At 37.2% G+C, this 23,019-nt stretch overlaps 1 protein-coding gene across 1 annotated transcript in view; it reads right to left on the bottom strand.

Moving 5' to 3' along the window:
- LOC108974053 (cadherin-23) overlaps positions 1-22,204 on the bottom strand; it is a 23,010-nt gene extending 806 nt beyond the window's left edge. The window contains exons 1-17 of the mRNA XM_018941653.1: positions 21,558-22,204; positions 9,217-9,565; positions 8,995-9,146; positions 8,191-8,889; positions 7,741-8,126; positions 7,470-7,670; positions 6,617-7,412; positions 6,243-6,554; positions 6,084-6,180; positions 5,516-6,012; positions 4,872-5,029; positions 4,624-4,805; positions 4,130-4,542; positions 3,762-3,894; positions 2,758-3,685; positions 2,305-2,696; positions 2,091-2,232 (exon numbers count right to left, since the gene is read on the bottom strand). Of these exons, the coding sequence (XP_018797198.1) occupies positions 2,091-2,232; positions 2,305-2,696; positions 2,758-3,685; positions 3,762-3,894; positions 4,130-4,542; positions 4,624-4,805; positions 4,872-5,029; positions 5,516-6,012; positions 6,084-6,180; positions 6,243-6,554; positions 6,617-7,412; positions 7,470-7,670; positions 7,741-8,126; positions 8,191-8,889; positions 8,995-9,146; positions 9,217-9,496 (5,768 nt within the window). The 5' untranslated portion in view covers positions 9,497-9,565; positions 21,558-22,204. The remainder of the gene's footprint in view (positions 1-2,090; positions 2,233-2,304; positions 2,697-2,757; positions 3,686-3,761; positions 3,895-4,129; positions 4,543-4,623; positions 4,806-4,871; positions 5,030-5,515; positions 6,013-6,083; positions 6,181-6,242; positions 6,555-6,616; positions 7,413-7,469; positions 7,671-7,740; positions 8,127-8,190; positions 8,890-8,994; positions 9,147-9,216; positions 9,566-21,557) is intronic.
- Positions 22,205-23,019: the final 815 nt, after the last annotated feature.

Genomic DNA, 23,019 nt, shown 5'->3' with positions numbered 1-23,019 from the left:
ACCCAACTTTTGATGATGACCATGGCAAACGAAATAAGGACTACGAATTGAGGGCATGCACCTGGAATGTCCGGTCCCTTAATTGGGAAGGGGGCTGCCCAGCTGGTGAAAATAAAGGCTGACATTACCGCCGTCCAAGAAATGCAGAGACGAGTAGGTCCTTGTGGCATTTACTACAGTGGCCATATAAAGGAGCGCAAGCTTGGTGTGGGATTCGTGGTGGGAGAGAGACACCGTCGCCGAGTACTATCATTAACTCCGGTGAATGAACGTCTAGCCGCATAAAAGCGAGGTTCTTCAACATATCGCTGATTTGCGTCCACGCCCCGACAAAAGAGAGGGACAATGTGACCAAAGATGCCTTCTGTGAGCGCACCTATGAGAGCTGCCCTCGCCACGATATCCAAACCGTATTTGGAAACTTTAACGCCAGAGTAGGCAAAGAAGATATCTTTGGCACAACAGCCGGCAAATTCAGCCTCCACGAGGAAACATCCCCAAATGGGTTGAGGCTGATCGATTTCTCCGGGGCCCGAAATAGAAGAAAGAGGTCAAAATACGTTAGTACGAAGAGATTGACAAGTTGGCCGGATGAAAGCATGCCCGTCGATTGGAATTGAAGTGTGCTCTGCCCAATCCTCAAAAAGGGAGACCCCACAACGAATGAAAGGCCACCGTCAACAAACTGATTGGGCCTTATCAGTGTGGCTTTAGGCATGGAAAAATAATAACTGACAAGACATTCACCATGCGCCAAATTTTGGAAATGACCCGTGAAAAGAGAATCAACACACACCACCTCTTCATCGATTTTAAATCTGATTTTGACAGCACGAAAAGGCGCTGCCTCTATGCCAATTGAGCAATATCAAAAGCTCCGTCAGGACCGGGTAGGACCTCTCCGAGCTGTTCGATACCACACGAGGTTGCAGACAAGGAGACTCCCTTTCGTGCGACTTCTTCAATCTGTTCTTGGAGAAAATAATTCGAGCTGCCGAGCTTAATCAAGCGGTTACAATCTTCTATAAGAGTGTACAGCTGCTAGCGTACGCCGATGATATTGATATCATTGGCCTCAACATCCGCGCCGTTAGTTCCGCTTTCTCCTGACAGTAGTTTCAGACTGAGTAGGCAATTGAGAAGTAAAGTCCTCTCTCGACTAACAAAAACCAAACTCTATAAGTCACTCATAATTCCCGTTCAGCTATATGGTGCAGAGGCTTCGACGTTGCGAGTTCTGCGAAAGATTTATGGTCCTTTGCGCGTGGGCCACGGCGAATATCGCATTCGATGGAATGATGAGCTGTATGAGATATATGACGATATTGACATAATTCAGAGAATTAAAAGACAGCGGTAACGCTGGCTAGGTCCTACTGGACGAAAACACTCCAGCGCTGAAAGTATTCGACGCTGTACCTGCCGAGGGAAGCAGAGGAAGAGGAAGACGTCCACTCCGTTGGAAGGACCAGGTGGAGAAGAACCTGGTTACGCTTGGAATATCCGATTGGCGCCACGTAGCGAAAAGAAGAAATGACTGGCGAGCTGTTGTTAACTCGGCTATAATCGCGTAAGCGGTGTCTATTAATTAATGATTAAGAAGAAGAAGAAGTTGATATACAAGTATCATCAAAATAAGTGTTCTGAACGCATCAGTCGCCTCATTGGGTTTCAAAAAGAGTTGAGCACTTTTTTTCGTACATCATTCGACTCACCCAGTTGATGTGTGTGAGGACGCATTGTCGTGATGAAGAGTAACCCGTCATCGGCGGTTGGTTTGCTTATTTCTTAAAAGACAACTCACAAACAAATGATTGTGTACCACATTTTCTTGGAAGTGCTTTCTGCGTAAGAAGCTTTTGTTAGATTCGGCTCATCTTAAAACATCGGGGTCATATGCGTAAGTTTACGATACAACACGGTCCGAGCCGTGTTTCGAAGCACCGCTTCGCATTTTTATGCGATTGACAATTCGTGTTTGCTCCAATGAGAAACAGTTAAATGTTCATGCAATATTGAATGTATGCTAGTCCCACAATGTACAGTTGTTTTAATCTAACGATAATGATTGGTTAAACTTGTATATTTACCTGACATTCTCGTCATTTCTGAACCATTCATTTTCGTAACTCTTCAGCCAGATCGGGTTTGAGCCTTGCACGCTGTGTTTATTCGTGTTGGGCACTCGTGTTGCTGGCTCTGTGTTGTTGTGGAGTGATAATGACGAGTTTCCTACGTAGAATGTTCGTATATGATTTTGAACAAAATTAGTATTTACAGACAAGATATTTGAATATAACTTACGGAATATATTTACTTTGGCGGCGCGCAATTGCCTCTTATAACCCTTTCGCTGGGAGGCGCATAGTGCCAATGTTACTACTAATAAAGTGGCTAAAAATAAATTCGTAAAAATCAACCAAACAAACATTGGCTTCGGTGGTCCGGCGATAAGCAACTCAGCTTCCGCTGCCTGCGTATCCAAGACATTGAGCTCCTTGAAAAGATTATCCAGATGTTCAATATGCAGATCGATTAGCTTTAACACTTCAGGCACTTCGTATATAGAATTATCCTCCCTTACAACCAAATGCATGTATAGATCAGTTTTGGTCTTATCAACCGAGCCATCCTTATTTTCATGCACCTTAATTTCGTCTATGTTTACTATTGCGCCAGTGACGTTACTAAGTATACTGAATAAGGATTGGATTATTTTTCAAAAATTATAAAATACTTTAATTAATATGAACATACTCTCTGAAGGCGTTAATTTTTTGTCGCAACTCATCCGGTTGCAGCCGAAAAACAAATTTCACTTTTTGATCCTCTCTCAGTAGATAGATAAATACATGAGCTACGTCCTTCATGCCCAAGGTATCGTTTGCAAGCACCATAAAATCGAAATAACCCTTCATTCCTTTCTGTGGATCGAAATTTAATTGCACATTACCCGTTTCGCGATCAACAAGAAATGGTGACTTTTTAACATTTTCTAAGCCCTCCGACAAAGTTTGTCTGATATCACCAATTATATAGTAAGAGATTTTCGCATTCACTCCTTCATCTGGGTCTATAGCTTCCACACGCATAAACTGTGTTCCGAAATCGGCACTTGTGGTAATGCCACCAGTGAAAACCTTTGTGGGAAAATGTGGTGGATTGTCATTAATGTCTAATACGCGCACAAGTACGCGCACCACTGTACTATCAAATAATAGAACCTCTTCACTAGTGAGGTTATTATTTTCATTGGAGAACTCATAAGAGTCGTGGTTTTGAGTTTCATCGTCAGTTATTGAGCGCAAATTTCGCGAGTGCTTGTATCGATTAAAATATTCCCCATTTCGCAAAAAGCCTGCCTGCTTCCGGCCGAAATTCGCCTGCATTTTCGTGGGAGCATTGTCAGCTAAGAAGCTATCTGAACGACGGTTTGTTTGAAAAATACCATTTGCACAATTCTCCGTGGCTCTCACATAGAGCGAATAGTTGGCAATTACTTCACGATCAAGCTCCTTTTCGACGCTGAGTATGTGTGTTTCGGGATGAAGTTTAAAGTAACCTAGTTCATTGCCTTTTACAATGAAATAACAAATTAAACTAGGAGGATCATCAAGATCATCTACTTCGTCTTTATCTATTGTGTCGGGTAGTTTAACTCGTTCCGATCCAGGATCAGCATGCTCTATATAAATATATATGGACCAAAATGGCGTTTTTAACAAAGTTTCAAAAAAATTCCTTTTTTTTTTTTAACCAACCTGTAAAGTTGACGTTTATTTCTTCCACCACAAATTGTGGTTCGTATTCATTTACGTTTCTTATATATATTGTCAAATCTAAGTCGGTACTGAGAGATGTGGGAAGGCCCTGATCATATGCTTCGATTCTTATCTGGAAGTTTAGAGGAAAGTGTGAGTAATAAAAAATCCACGCTGGTGAAATGTTAAGAGAGAGCACGAGAAACAATCAACTTATTTCTTGGTGGTGATGGCGGAGCCCAACATTTAATACGCAAATGATTTGGTAGATATTCGATATGCAGATTCATCGACATTAATGCATATCAAAGAAAATTATTTTTTGTTATTTGATATTAAACGACAAAAGCCGGTCTAAGCTATCTTACCTCATGAATTTTCTGCTTCTCACGGTTTAAACTTTCCTTCAAAAATAGTTGTCCAGTTTCACTATCAATGTCAAATATTTTGTAGCTGCCTAATGGATCGGGTTTCAATCGATATCGCACTAATGCATTCATACCAATATCCTCATCGGTGGCCACCACTTGCAGTAGTTGAGTACCAACAGTAATGTTCTCAGGTATTCGCAGTGTCGTGTTGTGCAAAGGAGTAACGAAAACAGGCGAATGATCGTTGAAATCTGATATACAGATGTCCAAAGTTTTGGTAAGAATATTCGAGGGTACACCTAGATCTCGAGTGGTTATCGTGATTGTGTGATTGCCAAATTTGTTTCGTAAAGGTGTGCGTGCGTAAATATTTGCAGTCCAATCGTCGATCTGATGCAATTCAAAGAGATCTTTGAAAAAAGATAGTTAGTTGGTCCTGTAGCTATTACAGTCTGATTAAGCACATATGATGTGCAGGACACATTACTAACCGTATTTATTGCCTTTAGTTATTTGAAATTCCAAGCGTCCGTTTGGTGAATTCGGATCATCTGCATCTTTGCCGCGGATAGTCGCTATTTTTTCGTTTAGTTCATGATATTCAGTAATAAGCACACAGCTTGTGGGTAGGAAAACTTCCGGAGCATTATCGTTTTCGTCTAGTATGGATATGCTTAAAAAAGTTTAAACATATATAAAAATTAAAATAATTGCTTGCTTTTAAACCAAAATTACTTACAATATTTGCTTGAACGCATTGCGACTTTCTCCCGCTAAGAATCCAAATTGGTAGTTGTCCCATGCTTCGATTACTAACATATAAAAATCTTTCGTTTCGCGGTCTAATTTATCGGCGACGGACAGTACACCAGTGTCGGCATCAATTGAGAATTTTCCCTAAATTCCAAAGGAGAAAAAAATATTCGTTAAACAATCTGTCCAAAAAACACATGCCGCAGTTTCTATTATTTTCATTCTTCTGTGATTTAATTTTGGCGAGACTCAGTTCACTAGATAAATATATTAGTCAGTTCTTGTGAGTTCAAAAATGACGCGAAAAGAATTTGTTAGAAAAAAGGGAAAACTTAAAGAAATACCACGGGTTTACAGTAGAAACCGGAGGGTCAAAAAAGGAAGCATCATGATCACTTTGAACGAAAGCAGACGAGAGATATTCGGGAGAACATTAGTTTAAAATACTAATCTGAATTAAGAAAATACATTTTCCAAATATTAACAATGCTGAGAGTATAAATGTTAGACTATTAAGTTGATATCTTGAAGTTCCACTAGAGAAGGATCCAATCACGATTGGTGTTTCGAAGTGGTACCTGCTGGCGCAGACAGGAAAACAAAACTTATTTTAATTTTGAATTCTCGTACCTGTGAACTTATGCGATCCATAAGAAAGGTGATTTTTCCGAAATCCCCTGAATCAGCATCGCTTGCCTGCACAGTCCCAATTCGAGCGCCTATTTCTACATTTTCACTTATTGTATAGTTCTTAGATCCACCAATGAAATACGGATTATTGTCATTTTCATCCAAAACAGACACATACACATCGACTAGTGCAGATCGCGATGGAACGCCCGAGTCTGAAGCACGAACAGTCAAATTTAACCATTGATACTGTTCATGGTCGATTTTATTTGCGACGACCATTTCTCCTGTCTGCGGATCAATATGTACGAGATTTCTTATAGCGGGATTTCCTTCTAATGAATATGTAATTGTTTTGTTTTTGTCAACGTCATAGGCGAGTATATTGGCAATCAAAACACCGTTAATACTATTTTCAGTAATCGTTTTACGATAGAAGGGCTGCTTAAACTTCGGATTATTGTCATTTTCGTCTTCAATGATTATGTTTAAAAAGGCTGAAAAAATACATTTTACGCATTTATAATTTTACATTTAGAATTAAGTGAGGACAAAGGTAAGTACTTACCTTCCACTATTTGTTTACCCTTTATAGCTGCGAGATCTTCAGCACTTATCGCTAGCTTCAGATACTCGACTTTCTCGCGATCCAATAGTTTCAGGAGCTAATAAAAGATAAGAATATTATTCGCTATTAAATCTGCTTATAAGCAATTTAGAAAATCACCTTTAGTGTTCCCTCTATGGGATTCAAGTCAAATGCGCTTACAAAATCGAATTCACTTAGTTTGATAAATGTTCCCTCTTCATTACGCGCCTCACAATTTTCCCGATTTATGCGATATCGGATTATTGGCGATTCATCAAGATCTGCAGCGTGAACTTGAAATATCTGTGTACCCACGGCAGTATTCTCCATGATACGTATAGTGGGTAACTCTCCTAAGACCGGTGGTTTATTGTTAACGTCTTTAATTGTTATATTAACTGTGGCAGAATTCATTAGTTGTGAATTTCCGAGACCGCCATCCAAAGCAAGCTAAGAGTTACAAGTTCCCTCGATTATCATTGAAAAATAATTAAAATTTGCAAAAAACATACCACGGTGAGAGTGTACACATGCTTTTTTGGCTCCGACAAATCCGGATCCAGGTTAGCACCATGTGCAACTGATATTACGCCAGATTCCGAGTTAATAATAAACTTATCGCTCGCTCCCATTTGTATTCGGTACACAACCACATTGTTCGGTGCAGAACCATCTCGATCGATTGCCATCACCTGTAGTATGGAACTGCCACCCGGAAGATCTTCAGGTATTGTTTTCGCATAAAATTTTTTTTGAAATATGGGTGGGTTATCATTAACATCTTCGATGTAAATTAGCACTGGCACCACAGTAGAAAGCATAGGAATACCAGAATCTCGTGCACGAACCAACAAATCGATCTCACGCACGCCATTATCGGCGCGTCGACGTATGCGGCGCCTATTTTCAAGTAATTCTTCGTAGTCGAAAGCATGCAAAGGTCGCAAAAAGCCATTTTCTGGATCAACACTAAAATTTGCACGATAAAGACCCTCCACAATTTCATATGTTATCTGACTGTTCTCGGTGCCATTAAGATCGATATCGCGCGCCTCCAAAATTAGAGGTATTTCAAAATCGGCTTTATTTTCCAGCAATTTGGCCTCATAGTGACGCTGTACGAAAATCGGTGCATTATCGTTGACATCCTCAATATTAATGATAATCTGTGCGGTGTTACGGTTTCCAATTCCTACATTGTCGATCGCTTCAACCGTCAGGTAGTGGAGAGAAATAATTTCGCGATCGAAAGCAGAATCTCCAGGTTGTTTAATGGTAATAACACCAGTAATCGGATTGAGATGTAACCTATAAAGATATTGAAGTCGCCAAATATTCGGATACTTATTTTAATTAATTTCTCACAAATGTGCAATCCCACCACGTAGGTTAAAAAATCGTATGCCCATAGTGCCAAAATCGCCGGAATCGATATCCGTTGCTTCGATTCGTGTAACGATCGTGCCCAACTCACTGTTTTCCTTGATAGTGGTATTGTATATCGCTTTTGTAAATTCCGGAAAGTTGTCATTCTGATCACGAATGTAAACTTGAAGATGCGCCGACCTGACAAAAAAGTTGATCATATAGGCTATGGAAAAATTTAACATATGGGTAATGAAACACTTTTTCATACCCCCATCTAGTTGGCTCATCGATTTCCCTTGCGAAGAGTGTAAAATTAATTTCCTTCATTTTTTCGTAATCGATTGCTTTGGTATTTTTCACTCTCACCATAAAGTTGGCCTCGTTAACTGCCACAGCAGGAACGATTTCGAAGAGGTCATTTTGTGGATCCAAAAACAGACGAAATGTGCCATTATTGCCTATATCGTGATCTTCGACAATATTCTGCACATCATCGTCTATGAAACTCAATGGTGTATTGCTTTGGGAGTTCTCGTTAACTTCACAGCGGTAAATTGATTGTCGAAATGTTGGAATTTCATCGTTTATATCTGTAACGATCACAGTGACTTCTGTTCTTACTTGAATCGTCTCGTCGGATGCACTTGTTTTAAACTGAAAATTGTAACAATAATCATGGAAAATATAGGCATATATGTAAAAGTGCTTTAATACATACCTGTGGTACCTCTGTCGCAGTTATTTTCAATATATAGGCGCCATTTACTTGCTGACTAGTGTCCTCGCGATCTAGCTCTTGAGCAGTATAGATTACACCCGTTTGTTGATCGATATCAAACAACTCATTTGCGTCCAATTCATACACTATGTGATTGTTGATACCACGATCACCATCTATGGCGCGGACTTGCAATACTCGCGTGCCAATATCTGCATTCTCGGCTATTCGTGCTATCGCTTGCACTTGAACAAACTCGGGTGGTTGATCGCCCACATCGATCACTTTGACTAGAATGGCGGCAGTGCCAGTGTTGACAGGTCCCTGGTTGGCTCGATCCACGGCTAACACACGTAATTGGTACAAGCTTTTCGTCTCGTAATCTAACTCGCCCGTTAATCGAAGCACACCTTTGCCCTGATATGTTGATATGGAAAATATATCATTGTCGCCATCCAATTCTTGCAGATAGTAAACTACTTGTCCGTAAGCACCTTCATCTTCATCGGTTGCCTCTAATGTTGTTAAAATACCGGGATCACTATTTTCGGGAATTTCTATGGCGCTTTGATATGGTAAAAATATGGGTGCATTATCGTTAATATCCTCCACTAATAGTAAGAAACTTTGCGTGACATAATTATAGTCGTTGTAGCGGTTATCTGTTAGCGTCAATACTATGGAGTACTCGTCTTGTAACTACAGTGAAAGGTTTGAAGAAAGTAGTGAGCACTTTTTAGAAAATATGAACATATAGTACATATGTATTTATATTATTGTTGAATAGTATTTTTAACTACGAACCTCTCTATCTAATTCTTTGGCCAAATAGACATTAGCTTCATTCTCGCCTGTGTTCTCAATGCGAATTACTTCGCTGTCATGCGATGGACGTTTACCAAACACTAAAGGATCATTATCGGGATCTGCGCCTTTAAGTGTGTATATATGGGAACCTATAAGAAATTAATAAAATGAATGGGTCTTTCGTTTAAGTAACTGAATAGAATCGTGTATTCAACTTACCTACTGCAGTCTCCGGACTCTCCTTCAGTCGTAAAACGATTTCAGATTGGCCACCGTCGATGGCAAATCTTGGGGGTCGATTACACGTCACCACTTGCAGTGTGATCAAAAGCAGTAACGCAATTGAACTTGAGTGTGTGCAATTCTTGTATTTTAATCGTATTTTCCTGTATTTTCTTCTGATCTTTGGTAATGCATTTTCGTAGCTTAATGCTTTAGAATGTGGAGTGTATACGATGAAAGTATACTGGCGACGTTGGGAGTCTTTTTCGTTGTTCATATTATTGTTGTGAGTATGAGGTACTTCTTGATATAATAGTCAGAAGAACATATTTATGATGAGTCACGTCTGAAAATGCGATATAATATGAGTACCTTTGGAAAATTGGATATATTTATCGGTACCTTAATATAATACTATAAAGGGCGGATAACTTTCGAGCAACCTAAGACGCCGATTGAAAAACTTAAGTTCCAAATAGAATTTGAAAGGCAGATACATATGACCATGAGACTTTTACTATATACATAAAACTGATTTTTCCTATAACTTAAAGATGAATAGATGAATAATATTTCAAAATATGGATCCTAATATGCGGCTTTGGATGCTTGGATGGGTTTCTCCTCTAAAAATTTCCGTTTTTCCATCTACATTTTTTTTGAAAATTTTTTCTTTGATTTTTTTTAATAAAATGCAGGTCTGATTTGTGGAGTAGGAGATTTTATTTAAAATATTACCAAAGATTTAATTTTCTTGTAAATTCAGCTACATGAGCTTTTAAAATGATACTATACTATTATATGTTAATAGCTCATATTCCTTAGTACTGAAGATACCATAAAGTCTTAATCAGAATAACCAACAATTGTTTAGAATGCATGAATTGTACTGACGCTTACGTGCTATTTTTATGCTCTCATAAATGTTGCAACTGAGTATTATAGCACTTTATAATGTTAATTTAAAAGTGATGAAGATTTATCAAAACAATAGAAACTTAATTTCGGCCGTACCGAATCTAAAATACCCGTCACAAGTCTAAAAATTCCTTGCAAGAATTTTGATGTGTCCGTTAGTACGGCAGCTGTATGCTATAGTGATTCAATCAGAACAATTTCTTCGGAGATTGCACCGAATTTGGTTATCTCGCGAGGTTATCTCATCAATTGAAATGGGCAGCGGTACCTTCCCAATTAAGGGACCGGACATTCTAGGCGCATGCCCTTAAATCGTTAGCCTTAGTGCGTTTGCCATGGTCGTTATCGAAAGGGGGTTTCTCTTCCGAGGCTGTTTGTTCCTTTTCAGAGCCAGAGGACACTTTGTCTAAGACCGGAAGACGTGAACTGCTTGAGTCATATGTAAAAGAAACCAATCCCAAGTGAATGGCAATCAGAGAACTTTCCTCACTTGAGTGAATTTCTGCACATGACTCCATCGTCCTTAGACCTCCCTTAGTTCTTTATAATTATAAATTAAGCATGTTATGTCTTATTTTAATTACGAACGTCTTATTTGAATTACATGTTAATTACATTAGAAATTGGCGACTTCGAAAAAAATACGTATAGTAAACTGAATGTTCTCTGAATTTACCAAACGGTAAATTTTGTATGTATGTTGAGAACGTGTGCATATGTATGTGCTTGACTGCGTATTCGCGTTTGACGTGTGCACATGGATTAAAGCGCATGCGTAGCTACTGGTTAGCGGAAAACGTCCACAAAGCGCGCCCAAGACAAATAGAAATGATTTCCACACAGACAATTACAAATTGTATGATTTCGCAACTTTGAATTGTCTTATATACATACTAGTACTTTTTTGATACTTTATTATGCGTGACTGCAGTTTCCTTGGCTAATTGCAAGACACACTTTTCAGCAAAGTTGAAATAAAATCAGTAATAATTTATTGTAATTTCTGTTTTGTTAACAAATTTGAATTAGTTCTATTGAAAATAATGTCGAATGCACGCGTGTGGGTGTAATTACCGTAACAAGGTAATACACCCCTTTACTCGTATAACAACTAAGTATAACTTTGTTTGGAGCTTGTTTAAGTAATGTAATGTTTTAATATATTTGTTAATTTGTTTACTATTGTATGTAAGTATATTCATGTTTTACGGTAAGCTTGAATAAGTAGGTACTCGTCTATTCATAAATTAAAAAGTCAGTCCCACTTGCAGTTGCTGTTCAAATATATAATATAACCTTTTCATTCAATATTCACCTATAACTAGGCCGTAATTCGATGATATACCTATGTATATACATATAAATACAGAAGCAAAGACTTGCATTTGAGTTCATTATATACTTTATATTCATAGGTATATACGTAAGTACATACGAGCATGTCTTTCGCTTGACTGGGAATTTCTATGAATTAAATCAAATCGAGTCGATGCATATTTTGTTTTTATAAAGCATATGTGCATACTATAAATATGTATGTATCTAGGTATTTTCACGTGAATTTTTAATTTTTACAATTTTTAACTACTACTTTCAGGCATTATGACAGTGATGCATTTGATCCTCATGGGCATTTTTTTGAAAAAATAAAGGTATTAACAATAACAAAATATTATGCTTATACTGATTTACATCCTTGAGGTATCAACGGCTTAATATGAATTTAAAGCTCTATATGAAATACGTCACCTCAGTATCTTGAAAATTATAATGAGCTTTGAAAATAGGAGCTCATAAGCACAAGGGAGGTGGAAGAAGGAGTATCACTCATTATAGGGGAATGCGACATTATATTACAGCCGCAACTGAAGTATTTGGGAGTAATTTAGGATTCCAAATTAAAATTTAACGAACACCTGGTTTATACTTCGGGTAAAACAAACAAAATATATAATGCCCTATCAATATGCTGCTATGTGCGTTCTAGCCGGCGAACTTTAATAGCAAAAGCACTGTATACGGATACAGGCAATATGTATTAAAGTATATAAAAGTATAATGAGAGAACCAAAAGCATCATAATGTGGCAGAAACGGTGCAAAACACAACCAAAGGACGGTGGACCCACAGACTAATCCCGGACATCTATTCGTGCATAGATAGATAGCATGGGGACCTAAATCTCCACCTAACTCAAATACTGAGTGGACATGTATGCTTTAGAAGTTTTCTGTTTCGACTCCATCATGAACTTAGTCCGAACTGTTCGATGTGACTCTGTACATTTTTTAATACCCTCGTTTTTCAAATGTAAGGATAAGTTAAAAATTTCACTTTTCGGTAGTTTTTCGATGGAAAATTTGACAGCACTCATGTGTTAGTCCTCTCTGGTAAACTAAGGCATATACGGTATATTAGGCGTCAGCCAGTCCGCATGATAGATGGGACTTAAAGTCTTTCCTTCCTATGAAGTAATACTTCATCCGGTTTTTCTGTGGGAGAACTATGAGTTGGGAGTAGGCATTCCGTCTTTCGATGCTTCCTCCTACTATAAAAAAGTCCTGACATGATGTTAAAATGAAATAAAATACTCAAATTCGGTGGATATGGTTTCTGTTTTTTTATGTCATTTATGAATGCACCAAAATGTCGGCCAAATGCTCACCTCGGTTCCCTTTGCATATCTCTTCCCCTTTACATCAATTTTCGATGAACCGATCCAGTATTTCGGCAATACTGCGCTGGATGTTGTCTTCGAGCTCCTCGAACGTTGCTGGTTGATTGGCGTAAATAAGGCGCTATCATTTTTTAGAGATGCAACTGCATTTTCTGAACCACACGAGGATTCGACTCAAACCAATAGCGACATATTATATAATTCTAATTAAAGGAATAAACACACAACACGTACACATTCTATAATAATGCCGTATTAGTACTTTTGTAAAATAACACGATTTAATAGCAAAAAAAAAAAGAAAATACTGAAAATTCTCATTTTTCGTGCCTCTGACTAACCCAAACCCCTTAAGATATAGAACTCTTACTTTGCACAGGCGATCGAAGTGGCAAGAGGCATTTGTGGGGCAAAACAAAACAACGTTAATTATAAGTTGAATGTAAGTACATATCCCCTAAACCACTAAAGCTACAACAACCAAATTCGTTATGCGCAAATGTTAGAAGAACTCCTCCCAACAAGGTGAAATTGGCTTTGTGGGAGTCGGGTTAAAGATTGGTGGATTTGCGTGGCAGCGCCCATTTTACGTTAAATCACATATCTCGGGACTCGCCCCAAAAGTTTCAGCCAAACTTGGTGCGTGACATTCCTATGTCACAGTGTTTTGGCAAATACCATAGAGAACACAATTTTAAATTCCATTTGAAACTTTCACCAATAGTGCATTTGAGATGTGCTACCTTATGACTCAATCGAACCAAAACTGTTCAAGCCGCTAAGTACTCAATATTTCATACAGTGCTTTTAGTTGATTTGTTACCAAAAGTATCGCTCAATGTGTGAGATAAAAAATCGAAATTCAGGGATAATCATTTCTTGCCGTACGAAGAAGATGAGTTGACTGGACGCCAATGTCGAAATTGGTTTGCAAAATTTCGTTTTGGCGGAATTATTTTGAGGATGCCCGACGTTAGGATTAATTTCAAAGCTTGACATATGGGTTCCTCATGTTTTTACAGAATGAAAGTTACTTCGCGATTATAACGACTGTGATTTGCTTATCAAATGTCGCAAAAGTAAATTCTTGGAGCACATTGTTACTGGCGACTAAAAGTGGGTTGTTTACAAGAAACCAAAGTTTATGAGATCATGACCTAAAAAGGATGAACCGTTCCAAACCACATCGAAGGCTGATAGTTTCCAAAAAATTATATGTTGCCTTTTTAGTAGGATTTCAAAGCGATCGTTTATTTCGAGCTGTTGACCGACAAGATTAATTCTGAAGTGTATTGTGGTCAGCTCAGTGTTGCACTCAAAAAGAAGATGCCATTATTAACCAGTAGAAAATGTGTAGTGTTCTCCTAAGATAATGCGGAACCTTATACAGGTTTGCTATGCTCAAATCATTTGCAGTTTGTATGGGATGTGTTACCACTCCTGTCATATTATCCAGACTTGGCAGTCCGGATGGGAGAATATTCACTTCAAATCAGGACGTCAAAAACCATTCGGACCGGTTTTTCGCCTGCAAGGATCAAAAAATGAATGAGCGTGGAATCCAATCTCTCGCCCGAAAGATGGCCAAAGGTATTGAATTAAAATGAAGAATATATATACATATAATTCATTGGTCGATGCAAATTGTCGACTAACAACTTGATTGCTTAAAGATTAATTTCTGAAAGATGAAATTTATTTAACGCCGACCACGCGGCAATAGATTGTGTTGAAGTTGAGTGTAAAGAAAGTTAACATTCGTGATTGCTAGTTTCGAATATAACTTTTATGATGATACAGTTTAATTGTCATAGCTTAGGTAGGCTTATGTTAGACTTATTAGAGGACGAGACCGCGATGACTTCTCGAGATTTTTGATGAAAAAAAGATCTTAGAGTCTATATAAAATTATGATAAAATTCGCTGAGCCATATTCGCAAACAAAGAAAAACATGCTACAAATTGATTGTTGTTACTTTACTTGTTTCATGCATACAATTTGCTGAAAGTTTTCCAACAACACCTATGTGTATGTAGTATTCGACGAAAAGCGAAATGAAAGTTGCGAAAAGGCGCGCTTGGCCTAATCAGTCACTCCGCGGTTAGCTGCATGTTATTAAAAAAGCGTCTGAGAAGAGACAACACGCACATGTATAAGTACATATACATATAGCTTTGTATAATGTAAATATAATGGGCGGGCAGATACAAAAGCGCGCATGAGCACTGGCGCAATCAAGACCACTTTGGAGCGTGATGACGGGCCTACGACCTTGGGCAATTTATTATTCATTCATTTGGTGTTTGCAAACTTTTATTTAGGTTTTATTTATAGCCTATGCTCTGCTTGGATTGCGTTATCATCTTTCGTTTGCAGCTTTATCTCGATTGTTTTAGTGCCAAAGTAATCATCGTGACTTACAACATATTTTTGCCAAAAGAAGCTTACTTAATAAATCTATGTAATTTCGGGTTGTAAACAAATTGTTTTGTATAATTTTCAATTACCTGCAAGTGATTAATAATATTCACGGTCGTTCATGGAGTGATCATTTAAAATTTGAGTAATGCTTTTTGGCGCGTTGAGCAGGTTGTTTGTTGTTTTTATTGTACAGGTGTATGCAACGAATCAGCTTGTATACAAGTTGTATATAAATGATGTCAAAATATTGGTATCGCTTAATCTGTTTCTGTTTTTTCGCTACTACTGAGCACTTGATGAGGTTGTGTAGACGGTCAGTCCACTATGCTGCAGTACAAAATGCAGCGCGTTTAACACAATATCATCATGTCATTCATTCTGTGCAAAGGAACCATCGGCTGGTTTATAATTTTATATTTCTACTGTATATATAACATCTATGTATGCGCGTCAACGCATATAAAGGTGTGTACATATATGGTTTTGCATATTGCAAGTGCTTTACTTATAATTGCAATTGTGCGCATACGTTGTTATTGTTGTTTTTGCGCATATGAATTTGATGCACAAAGCAGCTGTTTTAATTTTTTCCGCAAATACTCTACGTGTTTATTGGGCAACCTCTTTAAATAAATGGACACCATCATTACGGTAAAAGCATTTCGGTAAAAAATCTCATTTATTCTAAGCCTTTACATATGTACATATGGACCTCAAATATGAATTATGAAACTTTAGCACTATAAATTGGTAGGAACACTCTTGTACGGGATATACAATACGACAAGGTCTTCCTGAGTTCCTTGAGTCGAATACTTTTAGAGCTGGACGGGAATAATGAGTGTCTTACAGGGTTTGATTTTTGTTCGTCGAGAGAGGACTTTACTTCTCAATTGCCTATTCAGCCCGAAGTAGCACCAACAATTATGATTGTCAACAGTGACGTGAGAGCCAAGTCGCGATTGCGACGACTGTTTGTCTGCTTCGCTTCCTCATCCAGTCAGGAGAAAGCAGAACTATTGTTGAGGCCAATGATATCAATATCATCGGCATATGCCGCAATGGTGCATTATCATCGTGTAAAGTCCATAAATCGTTCTTCCACAATTCCGGCCGTTTACGACGAATGTTTTCACACAAATGTCACAATACAGCCAAATAAAAATATTTATTGACCGTCTGCCTGTCCCTCTGGAACAAATTCATGATGCACCAAACCACGTATATCGAAAAAATCAATGAGCATCATCTTGCGTTTTGAGCGGCTTTGGCGTGGTTTTTTGAGAAAGAAAAAAATCTCGACCATCTTCGAAGGCTTTGTACCATTCGTTGGCTTGCGTTTTTGATAAAACTGAATCATTGTAAGTCTTTTCCAACATACGCAATGATTCCGCACACAAAATTTAATTAGAAATGCAAAAATTGAGAAAAATTCTTTATCGATATTTTTATCCATTGTAAAAATCACAACGCACAACTGAGGTGTTCCGACTTAAGAAGCTGCTGTAGGCAAACTAATTGACATGTCGCGCTCATGTTAGGCATAGTAATTAACAACAGTCTTATCAAGTTAGCAAAGTGCATTTTTTGGAAACATTATTCCATTGGACCTTTGATTCGAAATTTTGAGAATCTGAGGGACTTTCTTTTCGGATATAAATATGCTTTTTACTCATGTATTTTATATTTTGAGAAGGCATTTGGCTAAGTATGTCTTAGAGTATTAAATCATTACATACATAATTAAATGTAGAATTGTTAATATTACGGGTTTCAACGTACTTTCATATGAACTTTTTAACCGCTTCCACATCATGCGAAAATCAATAATCGATAATTTTGAAAGTATGTAAACTCCTATGTATTTATGGTTTATGTAAATCCTTAGCATTGTGATACCTTTATAATGCAAGATTATTGTAATAGTGAAAGAGGCGCGTTCGGTAAGACTGCGTACACACGAGGAGACTTTTACATTTAGTTCCATAAGACTATATATGTACTACAAGTAATTATATCTAATATACATGTTGTAGGGCCTAAGTTACAGGAACAGTTTCGGAGTTTTAATTATAGTGTTAAATTTAATATTATTCGAACAATTTCTTCTCACTGCTACTGCCATGTTAACAACAACTACTAATAAAACTGCCATCTTGTATCTATATATATATAATATACTTTTCACAGGCCGCATTGAATTATGTAAGATTATATAATGAAATTGGAAAGCCCATTGAAATTAGAAGTACTCACTTTATGTGTTTTTGTATGCTATGTATGTATGGGGTTGCATACCTAAATTGACGATATATAGAGGTGTGACATGCGTCACTTACGCCTTACAAACCATACAAATAAATTTTATTTCGAATGAACCTTGTATAATAAATGAAAAAGTTTGCCTCATCTTTATATATAAAAAGTATGTATCACGTTGTTTGTCCGCGATGGACCCCTAAACTGCTGAACCGATTTAAGTAAAGCTTATCACACTGTGTCCAGTTCGAACCAACTTAGAAGATAGGATAGTAAAAACAATTCATAAATAAATAATATAGTGAAAGCTCTATTAAATGGACAACGTATTGAGCGAACATATCCATGTGCATTTCGATGTATTTATATTACAAACAATCTATTAAGCGGACACCTCTATTAACTTTGCAGAAAGGCTGGTAACCAGACATTGGGAAAGCAGCCTGAAATTCGTTATTTTTTCCAATGAAATTTATTTGTATGAACATATTCAAATTTAAATCTCAACTACAATCCTTTGGATTCTTATTCGTAATTAAAAATTTCACTGTATTGAGTAGTTTATTATAGGAATAATAGTTTAAAATGTATACCACAGCAATGAGTGGCCGCATCCCGGACAATTTCTTCAGGAAATCAATTCAAATATCTGGTATGTATGTTTGTATACTTGTATGTATGGTTGTATAAACGTGCGCGTGTACAAAAATTCGCTCTAAGATGGGTGGTAATAAGTGTTAATGACATCACACAAAAAACAGTTATGCTTCGCAAATCATAGGCCACTCCATATGTATGCAAACCCATACGTGGCCTGCAACGGCAGCTTATACGAGTAGTATACGAATGAGGAAAAGTTCAACTTGTCTTCATTATTCGGCTTGTACGATATGGTTGGGCTCTCTTTTACCGCGCTGTATCCAATTCGGTTACTCTAATTGCTCTAATTTTTTTGTGAATTTCTTTTTACCACCGACCATTTCTTTCGCTGAAATTGCTAAACAATTGAAATTCTTTCTAGCATATAAAACAACTGCCCGCCACAAAGATGCAAATAATTAAGCTAGAAACTGCTGCTAGAAATTATCTCAAGTGTGACGGACAAATTAAAGCTTTGTGTGTTTCCGAAAGCCCCTCTTGAGCGTAACTATGTATGTGTGAATAAACATGTGTAGATTGCGATGGTAAAAGAATTCAATACATTTTACATATAAACACATTAATTTTCATACTAAAAAGCCACTACTTATTACCCTAAGTAGCGCTCTCTATTGGATACGTTGGAATGGGGTGAGGTGGTCTATGAGTCGAAATCATAGCAGCGCAACGGTTGTGTTCCTTCGTTTGTTGGTTTGTTTACCTCGTGGCTATTATAGCTGCCAGCACTGACGCTGCTGATGTTATTTAAAAATTCAATAAAAAGAAGGTAAGGTATGGAAAAGCGGAACAGGTTTTCTTCTCCTACCTTAATGTGCTTTGTAGTGTCTTCCGAAGTGCTGATGGTGTTTTGAAAAGCTTTTTAACGTTTGAAATATGTTTGAAAATAGATTAAATTAATGAGTCGAGATTTGATTCTTAAATATTTTCTTTAGCCATGATATGTATGTATATAAGGGAGTAAATATAACGAGATAACGTTTTTTAATGGCACTGAATTTAGATGAGGCGATAGCTTTAATTTTTTTGCTAAAGGTTAATAATTTTGTGTGCACATTTTATTAGCCTCTCTTTCTCACTGCCATAACCAAAATTCGTTAAAAGTAAGTTGAAATATCCAGAGACTTCAACGGACGGTTGGTATCGGAGGAGTAACAAATCTCGTTTTACGAACTTTTTAATGATAACAGTATTTACATTGTACAATTTTATCAGGTATTAACAAAACTATAACATAAATTACCTTGTTGCTGAAATATGAGAGTTCAGATGATGCCAAAGGGCGTCCAATTTTTAACCGATTCTTATTATTATTTTATATTTGATATTAAAATTAATTGCTTCCATTAAGTTTAGTTGGTAAAGTTTTAGTAGTTTGTGAGATAAAAATATTAAACATTGGTATAAGCTAGGTAGTCAATAAAGCGAAAGAGGTTCTTAGTTATTTTTATCAGATTTAAAGACAAACTTATGTAATGAATATCAATATATATAGTACATTAAGAATAGTCAGAGATATTTGACAATTTTGACGTGTTCCGATTCCAACATGCTACTAAAGATCATATTCCGGGAAGAATACCTTTAAGCGACATGTAATGCTTGGCTATAATAACAAATTACTAACAACCAACATCCGTACCTATACGAATTGTAACGAAAAGCATAAACTCCAACGTAACGACCGACAGCGCCGGCGCTGAACTTGACTGTTGGCCACTGAGGATGCTTTGTTGGCGGTTACGGAAATGCTGAAATGACAAAAGAGGCAAATGGTTCAAAAACACCTGCGTGAATCTACCGTTTATACAGACAAGTGTGGCTGTATATGAATTCCTAAATGATCATATGTAAGTAAAGCGAGCTCATTATATATTATATATTTATTGCGTTTATGAATGACTGATTGAGCGTTTGGACGGGCGGAAGTGACGACAGCGTCGACAGCGGTGTAGGTGTCGTTGTCGGTGGCGAAGTGATGCGTAAAATGCCATAAATACATAAATACATAAACAACGTCACTTGTTAGTGCGGGAATTTTCGTTACAAATCAACATATTTTATTAATAAGTGGCTTGTATATAACAACAACATAAACACTAGTAGTTTATGAATTTTGACTTTATATGAAATATATGCTAGTAGAAGATAACTTGCCTAAAATTGCCGTATTTCCATTTGTTAAGTTGTTTATTTGCAGGTGTCTGAATAGGAGATTTTTGTTGCATATTGACTTTTGGAAAAATGTCAGAGTACCATTTCCTTTTTAACTTGATTACCCATTCATACACGTCAACATTACCAGATTATTGGACATTTATGCAATATTCAGACAAGTTATCTTGTAGCGATGAATCCAATAAACGTATGTATTATGCCTTAAATACGGGGTAGACCACATATTAAAGAAAAAAGGAAATAAGAAAAAACATGCTGCACTACAATGAGTAAAAAAATAATACTTTTTAATTTAAATTTCGTGTGCGGGATCAAAGTTCTGGTGCCGAAATGTGGTTCAGAAAGCGTTGACCACGAACCGAAAATCAACTGTTGATCAACACGTCATTTAAATAAAGGAAACGTTGCTTGAGAATCAACAATGAATAATCAGAGATCATCGTTGGTATATCGGAAGGATCAATTAAAACTATTTTAAAAGATCATATGGCCCTAAGAAAAGTGAAAGCAAGATTGGTTCCAAAATTACATCGTCGCGGTAACATCTGTGACACAATGACTTCCGCCTATCAGGACGCCATGAAACGTGTTATTACTGGTGTAGAGTCTTAGATTCATAGATCCCTACCATAGTTCCGTATGACTGATTTAGCTCCGCATAACTTCTGACTATTCAGCAAACTCAACCGCTTCGAGGAAATTGTTTTGAGTCAATCGAAGACACTATATGTAATCGAAGTGGCTTTAGCAACTGTTTCGAGGTCTGGGAAAAGCGTTGGCATAAGTGTATTGAAAAATAAATTCACAATTTTAAAATTATGAGCAAAGTCGTACAAGTTAAGTTATTAAAATGCTACCATGAAAAGGCTTCACAAACAACAAAAATGTAGTTATCATGGTTTCAATCCGAAAATAAAAACTAAGTATGAGATGTCGAAACGCGGATTATTCCTGAAATCCTAAGAAAGTGTTCTAAATATGGCTATCTATAGATTACAAAAACCTTCGCTCAAACGTCTTTTATTTTCTTGATATCGACTGGCTTCTTTACAGTGGGTAGAGGTAAAATCCTCTATCGACTACTATCGATAGTATTTAATTTACTTACAAAATTTCGAACACTTTTCGATGTCATTCGTTACACACCACCAGTAATGATAAATTATCATACGGATCACGTTACGAGAGGCAGGAAGCCGTAAAACGATGTAAAAACTTGAAACTTACCCTTCTAGTGTATCCATTGAGTTAAGGCTCATGCAAACATTGTTCCTTAATTTAGTTATTGTGCTGTCTTATATCACTTAGTTTCCATAAAAAAAACTCATTTACTTTTTTAGGTTAGAATATTGTGCTTTTTTAATTTTCGTGACACAATTCGTGCTGTGATTGGTTTGAAGAAGTCAAAAACCCCGAAAAAGAATTGGTACACAAAGCGTGACATACGGGCTTAAGGGAAGCCAAATATACCATTATAATAAGGTTTCGCGGGTGTATTGTTATTACAACACAGAGCGTTGGTACATATTTTTCACTTCACATACGCTCATACCTAACGATTTGCCCAATTTAGAATAAATAAATTTGTATGTATATATTTCATTGATTCTTTTTTTGCATCTGATTTTCATTTCATTTGTACGAGTATCTGCGATTTCTTCACTCACGAATATTCATCAGCTTTCAACGAGTGAGACATGTGTTTATACGATTTTTAAAGCGTCGATGCCTTGTGCCTTAAAAAAGACGCATCTTCATTTAATTGCACTCTAATTATATGATATAATTGTATATTCAGCTAAACGTTGTTTGTGGTTATAATTTTACACAACTCACACACTTCTCACTCAAGGCAAATTGCAAACCAACTTAACGCCTCGACTGCTCCATGGCAACTGAAGTTCAAATTCAATTTGTTGCACATTTGTAAATTGGGCTCAAAATGTGGCTAATATAAAGCGGTCCAACTCCAACTAAAACTCTAACTCAAAGCGCTAGGTAAATCGTGCCGCCAGTGCCACCTCTTTCGCCGTATTCATGTGCACCGACAGCGTTAAAGCTCACTGAAATCCATAACGCTTGACAACTAGCGTGCCGACGACACTTCAAACGGCGCGCGTGCAATATGGCGCTCCGGCATACGGAGATACCGACGCAAGCCAAGCGTAAATTCTCATACAACCAAAGCAGAGCGTACTGAGTAATACGGAGCCACCGGCATGTTGCCTGGGCTATATACTTAGGTACTTCCTCTCTTATTGAAATTTTACACTGTCACTAGACCTGTGGTTGTTGTCGATTTTATTGTTTTGTCTGTGGAGCATTGTTCGTATTTGTTTATTTACATGGAAATAAAAACAATGTCAGGAAGCCACCGGCAAAGTAAAGTAAAGGTAAGCCGGCTTTTATTCACTGGGATTGGGGTTGTCTCCTTACAATACTTGTAAGATACGCATAGTTCTGTCCATATTGGGTTGAGTGGTTCGAATTGAATCAAAAGCGAGTTCGTTGACAATAATAGGGTACCAGTTCGATAGGGTCTCACGCAGCTTCTCACTTGTTTTGAATTTTTAATAAGCTAAAAAATGTGCTACTATATTAGAATCGTCAGATGAAATTATTTTTTTTTTCGCGCATCTTAAAATTTTATTTTGGAATCGATGGATTTGTATGACAGTGCTAGGGCTTG

The sequence above is a fragment of the Bactrocera latifrons genome, unplaced genomic scaffold (genome assembly GCF_001853355.1).
Source record: "Bactrocera latifrons isolate USDA-ARS-PBARC rearing strain unplaced genomic scaffold, ASM185335v1 scaffold_52, whole genome shotgun sequence".
Taxonomy (NCBI): Eukaryota; Metazoa; Arthropoda; class Insecta; order Diptera; family Tephritidae; genus Bactrocera; species Bactrocera latifrons.
The sequence above is the reverse complement of the archived record's forward strand: the minus strand, read 5'-3'. Positions and strand labels throughout refer to the sequence as shown.